This window comes from Magallana gigas, chromosome 5 (assembly GCF_963853765.1).
Source record: "Magallana gigas chromosome 5, xbMagGiga1.1, whole genome shotgun sequence".
Classification (NCBI taxonomy): domain Eukaryota; kingdom Metazoa; phylum Mollusca; class Bivalvia; order Ostreida; family Ostreidae; genus Magallana; species Magallana gigas.
In genome coordinates, this window is record NC_088857.1 from 19,171,869 (window position 1) to 19,185,648 (window position 13,780).

At 33.8% G+C, this 13,780-nt stretch overlaps 1 protein-coding gene across 2 annotated transcripts; it reads right to left on the reverse strand.

Annotated features, from left to right (window-relative positions):
- Nucleotides 1–1,551: 1,551 nt before the first annotated feature.
- Nucleotides 1,552–13,253, reverse strand: LOC117686524 (angiotensin-converting enzyme). 2 transcript variants are annotated; one of them, XM_034461594.2, is made up of 13 exons: nucleotides 12,776–13,253; nucleotides 10,822–10,983; nucleotides 9,271–9,358; nucleotides 8,100–8,243; nucleotides 7,524–7,715; nucleotides 6,376–6,473; nucleotides 5,361–5,530; nucleotides 4,836–4,960; nucleotides 4,135–4,233; nucleotides 3,628–3,772; nucleotides 3,189–3,287; nucleotides 2,788–2,910; nucleotides 1,552–2,523 (listed from the first exon to the last, which is right to left on the reverse strand). In XM_034461594.2, the coding sequence occupies exons 1-13, from the start codon at nucleotides 12,956–12,958 to the stop codon at nucleotides 2,247–2,249; spliced, it is 1,905 nt and encodes a 634-aa protein (XP_034317485.2). In that variant the 5' UTR covers nucleotides 12,959–13,253; the 3' UTR covers nucleotides 1,552–2,246. The 2 variants fall into 2 exon arrangements, with proteins under 2 accessions (XP_034317485.2, XP_034317484.2); XM_034461593.2 differs by lacking the exon at nucleotides 4,836–4,960 and adding an exon at nucleotides 4,647–4,771 and having other exon boundaries at nucleotides 12,776–13,252.
- Nucleotides 13,254–13,780: the final 527 nt, after the last annotated feature.

Here is a 13,780-nt window from a genome sequence, read left to right on the forward strand (position 1 = left end):
GGTTCATTGTCATGTTGTTGTGAAAATACTTGTACTTAAATTAATCCCCGTTTAATTAACGCTCTTTTTCTTGGGAGCATGAGTGCGAAAAGAGAAACTGTTGATTGACAAATAGTTTCAAGGATATTCAGATGCGCTAATTTTAACATGAAGGTTAAGGACACCTGTTCTACGCATATAATAATGTTCTTCAGAGACGGTTGAAGTTTTCAGGACAACTACCCATCAGATTTATCTTTAAAAAAAATTTATAATTCTTAGAATATACTTTCTTGAGTCATATGTCATGTTGTAAATTTTGAATTTACCGGGTGGCAGTAAATACAAAATTTACAACATGACAACTTTTTGTATTACTGCCACCCGGTAAATTCAAAATTTACAACATGACACATATACTATTATCTGGTAAAAAAAAATCCAAATACTTTAGCTTTAAAATTTGAATATCGTTAGATGTCTTCTCGCCTACTATTGATATTTGTTTATTGGTTTGTGGAACCCTCGGAATAGTGTTGTTCTGTCTTGTCTTTTATTTAGGAATAAACGCAGACTGTTTATAACCATCACGTGATATAGCACTAAGGGTGGCTAAACAGTGAGACGGATTAGAAAGGGGAGGATTAGTTAAAAAAAATTATTCAATTTATATATAACAATAGTCTTCAAATATATTTAATTGTTTAACCCAAACGCGCGGAATGCACTCGTACATTAAGCAAAATTTGCAATTGATTTCAACTTTTTCTCAATATAGATATTTTCGGCAATTCTCCCCGCTACTCACTACTTTGTGGGTAGCGGGGCGGATTGGAACTCGTATTTTGTATTCCTAACATATTTCAGTTCATTGAATGATACAATCATTTGATTTATGAAAATCCCGATTTTCCAGTTCAATTAGTTTTGCTCGGTAAAAAGAAAGATAAACACTACCTGTTTATTATATGATCGCCGTAGTTATCTTTCTTGAATAGTGCATTTTGAGAGAGAGAGAGAGAGAGAGAGAGAGAGAGAGAGAGAGAGAGAGAGAGAGAGAGATTTTTCCAGTGTAACATTTTTTATTCAAAGTACAATATTTACATGAATCTTCTTGACACGTTTTGATATATTAATAAAATTCATGATAAAAATAACAAGAGAGCTTTAAATTCACATATAATTTAATTTATGAAAAACAAACTGCAGATGTATAAAGATCTATTGAATGGATGTTGTTTCATTCTTTGATTTAGTAAATGTTAATGACTGAATTTAATCAAATTGGATTGTCTGTTTGAGTGAGATATTTTATATCTTATCTTTACTTTGTTGTGGTAAATAGGGAAATTAGAATGTTTTAAGCTAAAATATACGATCTAGTAGACTAAAACATAGCACACAAAATCGTTAAAATTTACCTGAGAATTAGAGGCAAGGGTTTTTATTGCTATAATTGGTTTAGTGTCAACATACCGCATAAATCCTATGTACCGTTTAAGCAAAGTAAACTCTCTATTTATATAAATGTATGCAATTGTTGTGACACAGAAATTAAATTCTTGACAAAACCAAACTTTAATATCATTTTTATTTATGTAAGAAAAACATACATCTTTTACATATACATACAATTATTTCTGTGCTATAACGTTAAAAATCATGCATGCATATAACTGTACAATATACGTCCATGGACTTCATATCTTAGAGTAATTACACAACATACATGTATATTCGTGTGTGCGGCGATCAATCGGAGCTAGGGGATGATCGCATCCATTCATGGAGAAACAACAAACCATAAAAATACATTCACACGTACTATACAATGAAAATTACAATCGACGATAGCAACAAACCGTCCTCGTTATGAATTGTCTGAATGCAAATACTACACTTGTTATACAGAATATAAAAGAGCAAAATCTAACCAGGAACACTCTAGTTGTGGGATTTAGTTTGGTTCAATTCTCAAAATTTGAAAACCATCCATCATATATACATATATGTAGTTAAAATTTCTTTTGGAAAAGTCTTGGAAAGATAACATATGACAAAACACTACCAGAATAATCTACCGGTATATGTAAATTCTATCCATGAACATCCGTCAAAATTGTTTATCAACAAGATATGCATAATTGAAACGTTACGATATGTGTACATGCATTTGTATTTATGTAAAGGATTTCAATCATTTTAAAAGGACAGAGGGACGGAATGTTTCCTTTTTTAATTGCGTCCTTTTGAATCTCGATTTAACATTAGCGTATTTGGAAGAAAGCAAAGAAAACGCAGAGAACAAAACACGTGATTGAAATAAACAGATTGGCGGATCCAGCGGCGAGAGCGCTAGGGATGGGGATGGAGGATGGGCATGAGGCCGACCAGCCCGTGTTCTCCTCCTTGTTTTGTTCCTTTAACCACTTCAACAGTGGGTCGAAGTAGTTGACCAAGGGTTTGGCGCTCATCAATCTCTGGCCAGTAATGGCCTCCATTGCGTCCTGCCAAGGTTTGGAGGAGCCCATTCTCAGCATCTCCCTGGGAAAAACGGTTGTTTAGGTTGTCAATTTTTTAATTTAGAGAAAATCATGCAATAAACTTTCGCGTAAGAGAATTTTGTAATCTTATGTCTAAAAATTGTATGGGTGTAAAATAATTTTACTTCTTTGATTTCTGGAAATTACTTAATTGAAAAAAATATTTTCATTTTATACTTGACTTTAAAACTAATGATGCTAACCGTAATTGTACAGATACTGAATCATTGAGTGCTAGTTTTACGTGTTGCTGCAGTGTTTCTACCTGAGCTTGTTCCCTGCGTTGGTATTGTTGTAGATATCACACCTATGGAGCGGTCTGGTGTTTCCCGCCTCCCGACACAAGGCCTCATGCCACTGGAACTGTACCACAAAACTAACGAAGTACCTGTGAAAACACGGTCACCAACTAAGTAAGCAATACTCATTCATTGCTTTACTATCGTAATAACATGAAGTTCTAGTAATTCACGAGTGAAATCAAATACAATTCATTTAATCATATTGAATCTTTTCGTTTCCATGTTGTATGCACAAAAATAGCCTGAACATTAGTACATTTATACAGTTTACTTTTGCATAACGAAACAACAATTTTGTTTTAATATTTTAGGAATTTTTCATTGTACCAACATAAGTTAACATCATGACTATCGCCTAGCTTACCTTATGTAAGGCGTGTTTCCAGGAATGTGGTATTTTGCTCCTGGATCAAAATCTTCCTCTGTTCTCTTCACTGGTGGAGAAATTCCCTGAAACCTACATCTGAAAAAGACAAATACAGTAGGAATGCGATTAATTTTCTTTTAGATTAATTTTGAATGTAAAAAACAGAACAACAAAAAGAAACTAGAATTATAAACAGAAAATCAAATAGAAGCCAAGAATGTTTCATAGCCCTGTATTTTGTTAGATCTTTTTTTTTAAGTTTTTACGTTGTAAATTTTGACGACATTGTTGTATACTGTAAATTTGGAATTTACAACCAGCCAATAAATTGATCAAATTGAAAACTATGTTAGTACTTGAGTATACCAATAAAGCAATAAAGATGTGAAATGAACTGTCTGTGTACATATTTCAATCATCGTAAGTTTTAGCTTACCTCAGATCCCACCAGTGTTGGTTGTAGTTGGATGAGTTGGTGTCTCCCCGGAACACACTCCAGCGCCACTGATCAATTAAATAACCAAAAGGAAGAAACGCCACCTTGTCTAATGCCATTTTCAGCAGGAAATTGATGTCACTGTCTGTTACAATGAAAAAAAATATCAAAGTGCTATTTTTAAATTTTTTTTTAAACAATCGATCATGCACGAATTCTAAAATAAAATTCTATTATGAGGAAAAAGGAATTTGTTTTAAATTTTCGATTACGACGAAAACATGGAAAGATTGATATCATAAATGTTGCATACATATTAAAAACCGTTGCACTAGAAAAATAGCAAATGGGATGAATGCTCTTAATTCACCTTGAAAATATCAAATTGATCGTCAATAATGGAGTAGACATTGGTCCGTTAAATATACTTCAGTAAGAGATAAAATTAAATTGTTTGTTTCTTAAATAATAATACTGAGCTTAATAGATATACATGTAATTCTTTACCGGAATCTTGAGGTACCTCATCCAACAGACCGATTACTTTCATGTGCTCTGGTGTCTGGAAGGAGAGACTAACAATGTCGGCCATTCCCTCGTGGAAACCTAATGCAACAAATAGAATACATGTAAACTTTGTAATTTTACACAACTTTACACATTTCAAATGATGAGTATACATTCTTACTCAAATCCGTTAGATATTTTTGGATGTATATTATGAATTCATTTACGTGTAATTTTGGAAAGTGGTAAAAATGTGTTAATAAAAGAGTGATAATTTTCGTGTTAATAAGCTATATTACACATATATAAAACATTCGAGTGTTAGCATTTTTAGTGTTTTTAGTATAGTTTTTGAAATATTTTTTTTGGACTTTATCATGTATTAGCATGTTTGAAAGCATTTTTAGCATCTTTTTAAAAAAAATTCGGACTTTGAAGTGTTTGAAATGCAAAACGTCTCTCATTAATTCTTCATTTCTGTCAATTGTATTTTTAAATTCGCTGTTCAATACCAGGATTTGCTCCACCTCGGAACAACCTCGGCTGATGTCGATAGTTCTGGAAGTACACGATATGCCCCATTTCGTGATGGACAGTCAAAAGCTGGTCCTCTGTCACGCTTGTGCATTGTTTTATTCTGAAAGTTTATCATGCAAAGAGTAAAGCATCATGAAAGGAGAACAATAAAATATGGCGGATACCAGGATTGGCGCCTCTTCGGAACAGCCTCGGCAGGTGCTTGTAATTCTGGTAGTACACGATGTGACCCATCTCGTGGTGGACCGTCAGTAACTGGTCCTCAGTGACAGACGTGCATTGCTTTATTCTGAAGTTTTTGGTTGTAAAGACTTTAAGTTAGTTATGATTAAAAATAAATACCTGCCTTTCCTTCAAAATTCTATCTCAAATAATAGTAACTTAAGCTAACAAATTTTCAATTACATTCGTTGGCTAATTAAAACTACTTTTCATCGTTATAAAAACACTTTCCAGCTTTTGCTGAAAAGTTAACGTTATTAAGACGATTCTTAAAGGATAACAAATTCAATCCAGTGCAATCTTTGAACAATTAGCAATATAATTTTCTAAACTATCCACATATACATTTCCGTGCTTCCAGTAATTTACATGTTTACCTCGTACATGTATTTCTCATTTTGGAATACGAGTACTTTCAGTACTTTGATTTGTGTAATTAAAAAAACACATAGAAAACGTAAGCTGACCTGAAATCGTTTTCATCATAGAAGTCCCAAGCGGACGCGTGGCAGACGACGTCTCGGTCGGTTGGTTTGACAAGCATGGAGTTCTGCCAGAATGCGTCCGTCATCTTTTCCATTCCAATGGACATGAAGAAATCTTCCGCCACGCGGTACATGTGCGTTACGTTGTAATTCTGGATTGAAGAAATACATGTAATTTTGGATTAATGACAAAAAACATAATTCTGGATTAATGTAAAAAGAAATGTAATTCTGGATTAATGTAAGAAAAAATATTCTCTTTTGTGGTTACAGATCAATCACATCATTGGGAATTCATTTTTATTTTTTAAGTCTGCGCTTTTAGAATAATTCATCGGGTTTTTGTGACTTCATAGAGAACAGAAATGATGCATTTATTCGATCACTTTTAGTAGATTGGTATTCTTTTTGTGATAAACAGACAGTAAGTTGCAAACCACGCAACTCTTATTTGAGAATTCTAGTAACACTTGGTCAACCATGTATATCATGTGACATTGCAATGCAATCTAGCACTGTCAAGTCAAAATGAGAAATTGAGAATATATGTACATAAAAGCATACAGTGTGCCTGTTTATAAATTCAAAAAGTCAGTCTATCAGCTTTTTTATATGTAGCTCCCTACATCAAGACTTATGCCAATTAAAACACAACGTCACAAGATGGCGACTTGAATGTTTTGTTAAATTGTTTTATATGTATCATTTGAATAGGTTGAATATCATGCGATAGCTCAGTGGTTAAAGTATCGGGTTTTTGAACCGAAGTTCAGGAGTTCGAATCTGATTGGGGGATTTTATATTTGTTGAATTCAATTTTGAAAAGCCATAATTTATTTAAATCAAAATTTTTATATTTTTGTTCGCCTTTTTGTCTTAAATACCGGTACTTCTTATGCATCATAATTTCTTTTATAATCAAATAACTTTCTGCTGATTTGTAGGTATAGTTAAGTTCTAAAACCAGACAATGACATTAAGTTTTTGCTTGATGTACCTGTTCCTTCATTTTGGAAGTAATGTCGACAGAACTGGCTGCTGGGAACGGGACCAGGAGGTCGTAGATATTGCTCCACTGCTGGGCCCACATGTTGCCTACAAAATATATATATACCTCTTAGTTGCAAAAAGTGGTTTAAAGTGCATCCGAATATTTCCAAATCGGTAACTTAACGATGCATCATAAATTTTAGTCGGTGAAAATATGCATCAGAACTGAAACTTGGTAAGTTAAAAACGCGTCAGAACTATTTTGTTGGTCAGAAGACGAATAAGAAATGTTAGGTAAGTCAAATGATCGCGATAAAAACCTGTATGGCGAGGAAAAGGATTCGTCAGAATTGTAATTGGTATAGTAAAATGAATCAAAACTTTAATAAGTAAGTGAAAAGATGCCTCAGAATTGCTTTTGGTAAGTAAAAAGATGCGTCAATGGAAAGACAGACATGTAATTCAGTATTTTAAGATATGTACCAAAAGTGTGTAGTTCAATCTATGAACCAGAAGAGAATTACCTGTAAGTGCTGTAAACACTGTAAATTATCTATCAGTGCTGTAAATACTGTTAACAAAGTGCAAATGTACTAGTATTTGATGGTTCTAATCTTGACTCTGGTTGGTTTTGCGCTTAACTGTAACGTAAAAAGGCCCTTGCAGAAAATATTGCACTTGTATATGTATATATAAGTAACATTTTGACTCGATATGGAAAGTACTTCTGTTTAAGTACCTTGTCCCTGACATAGATTTATAAAGCTGTTGCACGAATTTGAATTTTTTTTTCCCCGATCCTTTTAAAATCAAGAGAGCCGTCTGATTGCAATTTTATTGGTCTATATATCACCGAAAAGGGACAAACAGTTTGACATACAGCTGATGTACCATGGCATGTGTTAAGTAAAATGAAAGTCAGTAAATAGGTTGGCATACTGGGTTGTAAAAGTCCTGAATAATATTAATACTACATTATTGTTTTATAATACGACTTCCTAACCTTGTTGTTTTCCACTAAATTTTTTTTTTACAATTTTCTTGCAAGAAATTTCTTAAAATTCAAGCAGAATGTAAACATCATAGAAATGATCAAAAGGTAAATGAACCTAAAAAAATAAAATTCTGAAACGCACAAAAATATGTCTGCCGTACCAAATAAATGCGCCGGGATGTGCCCCGTCTCTGGGAACATGTCCTTGCCGTATTTTTCCTTCAGACGTTTTCTGACGTAAGCGTGGAGTTCCACGTACAATGGCTCCAGCTCCTCAAACAGTGTCCTGACGTCTTGTTCGAACGTCGGCGTCTCGTACCACGACCGCCAGTATTCTCCAGTGTCGTTAAAACCTGATAAAACCAGGGGGAAACACTGACTCTCGTACCATGCATCTATATATTGGTTCAAGTTTGTTCAAGAGCATTGGGACTTGCAATTACGAATATTTATATATGGAATAAAAACAAATGATTTTTTAGCTTAAGTTTATTTTATAAAAGGGGTTGATGATGAAAATCGCTTATTATAAAAAGAATGTGGTATTAAATGAGATTAAATGCGAGTAACATAATTGCTTGATCAAAACACATTTTTCTATGCAGTTTTTGAGTAAAGTAAATGTATAACCTTTTGGTTAAGAGAGACATTTGCAGCACATCTCTCTCTCTCTCTCTCTCTCTCTCTCTCTCTCTCTCTCTCTCTCTCTCTCTCTCTCTCTCTCTCTCTCTCCTCACCACTGAATTTGATCGCGGCATTCATAGCTTTGACAAAGTCGGTGTACTTGGTTCTCATTAACTTCCCCGAGGCGTCCCTCCACCCCTTCCAGACAGCCAGCAGTTCCTCGTAGCTCCGACTGTTGGTGATAATGTCCGTCAACCCTAATAAAAGCCATTGAAAAGTCAGATACCGTATATATGTCCCATTATTTTTGTTATGATAAAACATAATTATAAACTTTAAAAAAAAAAAAATCCGATCGTTTTCATTAAAAAAATACAATGCGCGGAAGATATTTTTATTACTTTTTTTGCGTGCAAATAGAAATTTTAAATTGCAAGAGTGCAAGCAAAAATGGCAAATTATATATTTACTACATTTTCGAAAATTTATGGCAAAACAACCGGATATACGGCTCAGCGATGCACTATGAAACCAGTAATAAATATCTGCATAGACCATAATGGTGTTCTAATAAATTTTGTTATACTTTCATGTTAAATACTGAAATCTGATTGGTTAAGACGCAGTTAATAATATTTACTATTACCCTCAGCGTTAGCAACGCACTTGGCAACGGGTAACATTAAAAAATGTTACATGCGCGAAAATTATGCGCGTACGGTTCGCTGTAGAATTCACGTTATTCCTATATAAAAGCAGTAAAATTTTCTTTAAAATTTTAAAAAAGACATTCAGTATAACAAAATAAATAGTGCCTGTTTGGGAGGATAACAGTTGAAATTGACACCCCTCGAAAACCATTGTCAACCTCCGCTTCGCGTCGGTTGACAATGGTTTTCTCGGGGTGTCAATTTCAACTGTTACCCTCCCAAACAGGCACTATTTATATAATATACCATGTTAAAAGTAATGTTTATCTGCTAAATCTTAACGTGCATTGAACGCCAACTCATATTTCAATCCAACAAAAAAACCCAGTTCATATCCCGGTGCACAGGATTTGATCACGTATCAACCAAGTTCATATCCTGTTAGCTTTTTAACATTTTGTTTATTTCTTAATTAAATACAAGGCCTGACATTGTATAATCGTTATTAAAAAGTGATCGACAGCATCTGTATATAGTTTGTACATAATAGTTTGTAATATGTTGTTTGAACATAGTTTTCGTGTTATAAGTACATGGTTTATAAAAGCGGTGTGAGCACAATTCGTTGTTATACCTGGCTCGAGCTGCAGGCATCCTTTTGACTCTAAGCAAACTTTTCCTTTGCTGTAAATTCCCGTAAGATCTGCTTCTAAATTCGAAATCTAAAAATAACGTAAAAAATCAAAGCTAACAATCTCTCAAACATTTGTAGTCTATTGTTTATTTTTAGTTAAGGTTATTTATGTTTTGACAGGCAATGTTCTAGTGATGTTCAAGCAGAAATATTCAACCCTGAATTGTAGAATTTATTATGATCAAATTTTTTGCAAACGAAAACAAGTAAGATCATGTTAAATCAAAAAGGAAAAAAAACAGAAATAGATACCAAAATACCTTATGTATGCAATTTGAATTCAATTTATAAAGGTTCACTTAGTACAGATTTGCAACAGAAATATTTTTCCTAAAAAAGGAAATAAAAAAAACATGCCCAAAAACACTGAAGAGTAATAAAACATCTTAGCATACCGAATCATATTTGAGTTCAAGGCAGTTACATTGTTGCACATTTGCTTTGCGGTGGTGGATATTGTGGATATGAAATATTAGAACATTTCGCTAGTAGTTAGCCTTCTCGTATTGTTAAGATTTTTATAATGCGTCGTAAATTGTGTTTACAACCGGCTACTCAAATTTACGACATTGACAAATACCCTGTGAATTTTTCATGGCCCATGTTTTTATTATCTTGTAATAAACTAATTTTGATCACGGCAACGAAAGTTATACTTTATTTTACTGAAGAGATTGTAATATTTTTTCCTTGATAATATTTATGTTTCTCAATTGAAAGACATGTTCCCGCCCTTTGTAATCAAACCCTGATTGCTACTTTGAGACAATAAAAACGGGCATCCAATTATGTAAACAAGAAGAATGTGCATGACAGAAGATTAAACATACTATATTATTTTTACATTTTGAAATGCATTTCATTTTGTATTCATTTATTATATTAAAAATCGGGGGGGGGGGGGGGGGTTGGGGGGGGGGGGGGGGGGAATAATCATACTTTTGCATTGATCTTGTAAAACTGTCCATTCCTACGAATATACACACCTACAATTAACGAATACCCCCCTCCCCCCCAAAAAACAACATGTTTTTAATTACTACTATTAACTACGCATGTTCTCTTCAAGCCTATGTATACAATTCAAAATGCAAAGCAGATCATTGTCATAATAAGGAAGGACCTTTGACGCAGCTTAGTTTGCCGATGTTAGAGTTCTGCCATAAAAACAAATTACTTGTAGCCTTACGTGCGACATCCCTTCACTATATTATATGACCCTGAACACAAAACAGGGTTTCAGATTATAAGCCCTGTCTCCGCCACCAATGAGGAAATATTAAGAATCAGATGTGAAACAATATTCAATCAATCGATCATTCACCGAATCGATCAATAATTCATTTAATCAATAAATCAACCATTCGAAAAATCATCCATTTAATCAATTAATTAACTATTCGATCGATCAATAATTCAATCAATCAATCAATCAACATAATGGAGACAAAACAATATCTTTGTTATACAAGATAGAGTATTTTTACTCACAGCCTTTAACTGTTCGCTGTCGTTGGTCGCAGCAAACCCAATGTTCACGATCTTCTTGAACAGCCTTTTGAGCGTGGCATTTGAGAAGCCATCATAAGCAAAGGTACTGGCATTCTTCGCAGCCTCTTTGTCAAACTCGGCCATTTGAAGAGTGGAATTGGTCTACAACAGAAAGAACATGCTGGGCTGTTTCTCGTTCCTCTTACTCGTGTGTTACATAAAAACTGGTTCATGCATTGTCTCTCGTATATATATCGGTTCAAGTAAAGATAAAATTCCAATTGTTTCCCCTTATTTCTGACGCCCTTTGGGGTTCAGCCTTTTTTGTGGTTGTAAATTTTTACACCACCCCTCCCCCTTACCAAAATAAATAATGCAAGCAACTTACGTATAACCATCAAATACAAATTTATTGATAAAATAAACGTTAACTCATCGAACATTCATTCTGGTAGATTGGTGATATATTTGACATATTTAGGATCTATAGAGATGATAATGTATATAAGTATATTCTATCACCAAATTGATACTGCCTGCCTTAATTTAAGTGTAGGCTTTCCCTCAATTCTATTAGCATAAGAATTCCATTAACATATTTAAGAAACCGCTCCTAGCAAAACTATAGATAAAGTAACTTATGCTTTAAAAACTGCTGTGAACTTTTTCTCAGATAGTTTTAAACGTTGTTGTAAATACACTGCATTTTGCCTCCAAAAATCTAGTCAGTCGATCCAGATTCTTATATTTCCTACAATATTTACAGACGCATGTGTCTGTGATAGGATATTCAAATCAGAATTAAATAGCTTTTTGCAATTTTTATGATTGTATATGGATTTTGTTTTAATATTCCAAGTTCGGTCCTTAGGCCTGTTGAGTTGCATAAAGTTATGAAGTTTATGCTATTGACAAGAGACCTAAGGACAAGTATTTGGAAGCACGTAAAACATTTACCCCCCCCCCCCCCTTCCGATAATTTTAACTTCGGACTGCGCAAGGCTAGTATATATAGGTACATATGTGAAAAATTCTGTGCTGTAAACGTGAAAATTTCGGTTTGAAATATCCACATTTACAGAATCGTGATTATATAATTCTATGCTTTTTTATTTACTGGTAGTAAATAAAAATTATGTAGATTTATTCATTATATCCAATATAAACACAGATAATGCATTGATACCTTGTGGAAATAACACATCAAAAGCACATTATGCAAGACCTTGTGTTTCGACTCATTTAAAAATCTCTATAATGTTAGTTACAGTGCTCAGATATCATTTCAGTTCTTGGCTATCATATTTTGTAAATATTGAGTGAATGCCCAGGTAGTCAAGTAATTCGTGTAAGAACGCAAAATCGCACAATTTTGAATAATAATGGCATTGCCGTCTCTTCATGTATTTATTTAGTCTGTTTATATAATGGACGCATCACAGGCTATATAATTCTACATACGTTGAGTCTTCCCTATTTGTTTGTGCTTTCCTTTGTAAATACCTAACAAGAAATCTTTTCAGTCATACAGTTTTGAAAAACTGTTACGTGCTGAATTTCATGTTTAAAGTTTAATATCTGAACTTGGGCAAATGAAACCACATAAACAAATCAGCAACAATAACAAAATTTCAAATAAACATAAATACGATCGTGTCTGGAATAAAACTAAATTCTATAACTGACGGTCATGTGGACTTAGCAGCTAAAATGATTTTATGCTAATGTTAATGTATGTATATATTGAAAGAATTTAAAAAAAAAAACAAGGTGTAAAATATTCAATAAAAACATGCTGTCGAAAAGGTTTGCAGCAATGTGACGTTGTTTCAATGTTATTTGCGCCACCTGATGCAAAAAAATTAAGTATTTTCCAAAATGTGTGGAGAACCTTTAAAAAATATATACTCGCAGTTCCATTTAATGCAGAAGTTTTGTTTTACGTACTACATACCATGACTTCCAAATTATAATCCGTTATATTGGTGTAATAATTCCACGCTTTTTTGACATTTTCGTTCCATAGACTTCCAACCTTATCATTATACTCGTTCACGAAATTCCATCCTAAATTTTCGTCTAAAATTTGGGTCAAAGCCCCTCGGAATAGAACGCCCAGAATCAGTACCCCCCACATGATGCCAAATCGTAAACTCGCAGTCCTTTTCTGTCGTTCTCTCCCGCTGTCTTTCTCTCTTTTCTGTGTCTCTCACCTGGGCAGGTAAGAATCAACTGACGCATATAAATACTGCCCCGTACGAGTCGCCAAGTAATTTATGATCCCGTATGTTGATGCACTAATTTCTCGGTTGTAAAAATGACACTTAGCTGTAATTTAACGACTGTCAATATCATCGGATAGTTAGAACGCAATCGACAATCGTTAATTAATTATAAGTTATGTCCATCGTCTTAGTACATGTAAATAGATATTGAGGTATAATGGGAGATTCAGAGTAAATTCACAAAACTGTCAGTAAAACACAAGAATCGCAATGAATGTGTGAATTACGATCTTGATGCAAAGAAACTGACACGGATTTTACGAAATTCTAAAGTACGGAGGACATACACACAATGTATATACGTATGCACAGACTCTGGACGGACTATGATAGAATCACATGACATGGAAGAAAAATATGATGAGATTTAACACCAATACAAGGTACTGCACACATCTATCGGACGGAAAATCCAATTAAGTGCGGTCCGGGAAGTACTCTAAACGATTAGAGACTTTTAACATTTTCAAAATCGTCAAAATCAGTGGGTCAACTACATGTAAAAGATGTGGGGAGACTAAAGATTTGGTATAGACAATATCATTCAGACATAGAAAACGTCAACTACTAACTAGTACTGTAGTTAGAGTCGTGTGTGGGTCAATCTGTGGTGTCGATAAAAATATAATGAAAACAAGCATGTGAAAAAACAGTTTCGGTTGGATGCACTGTCT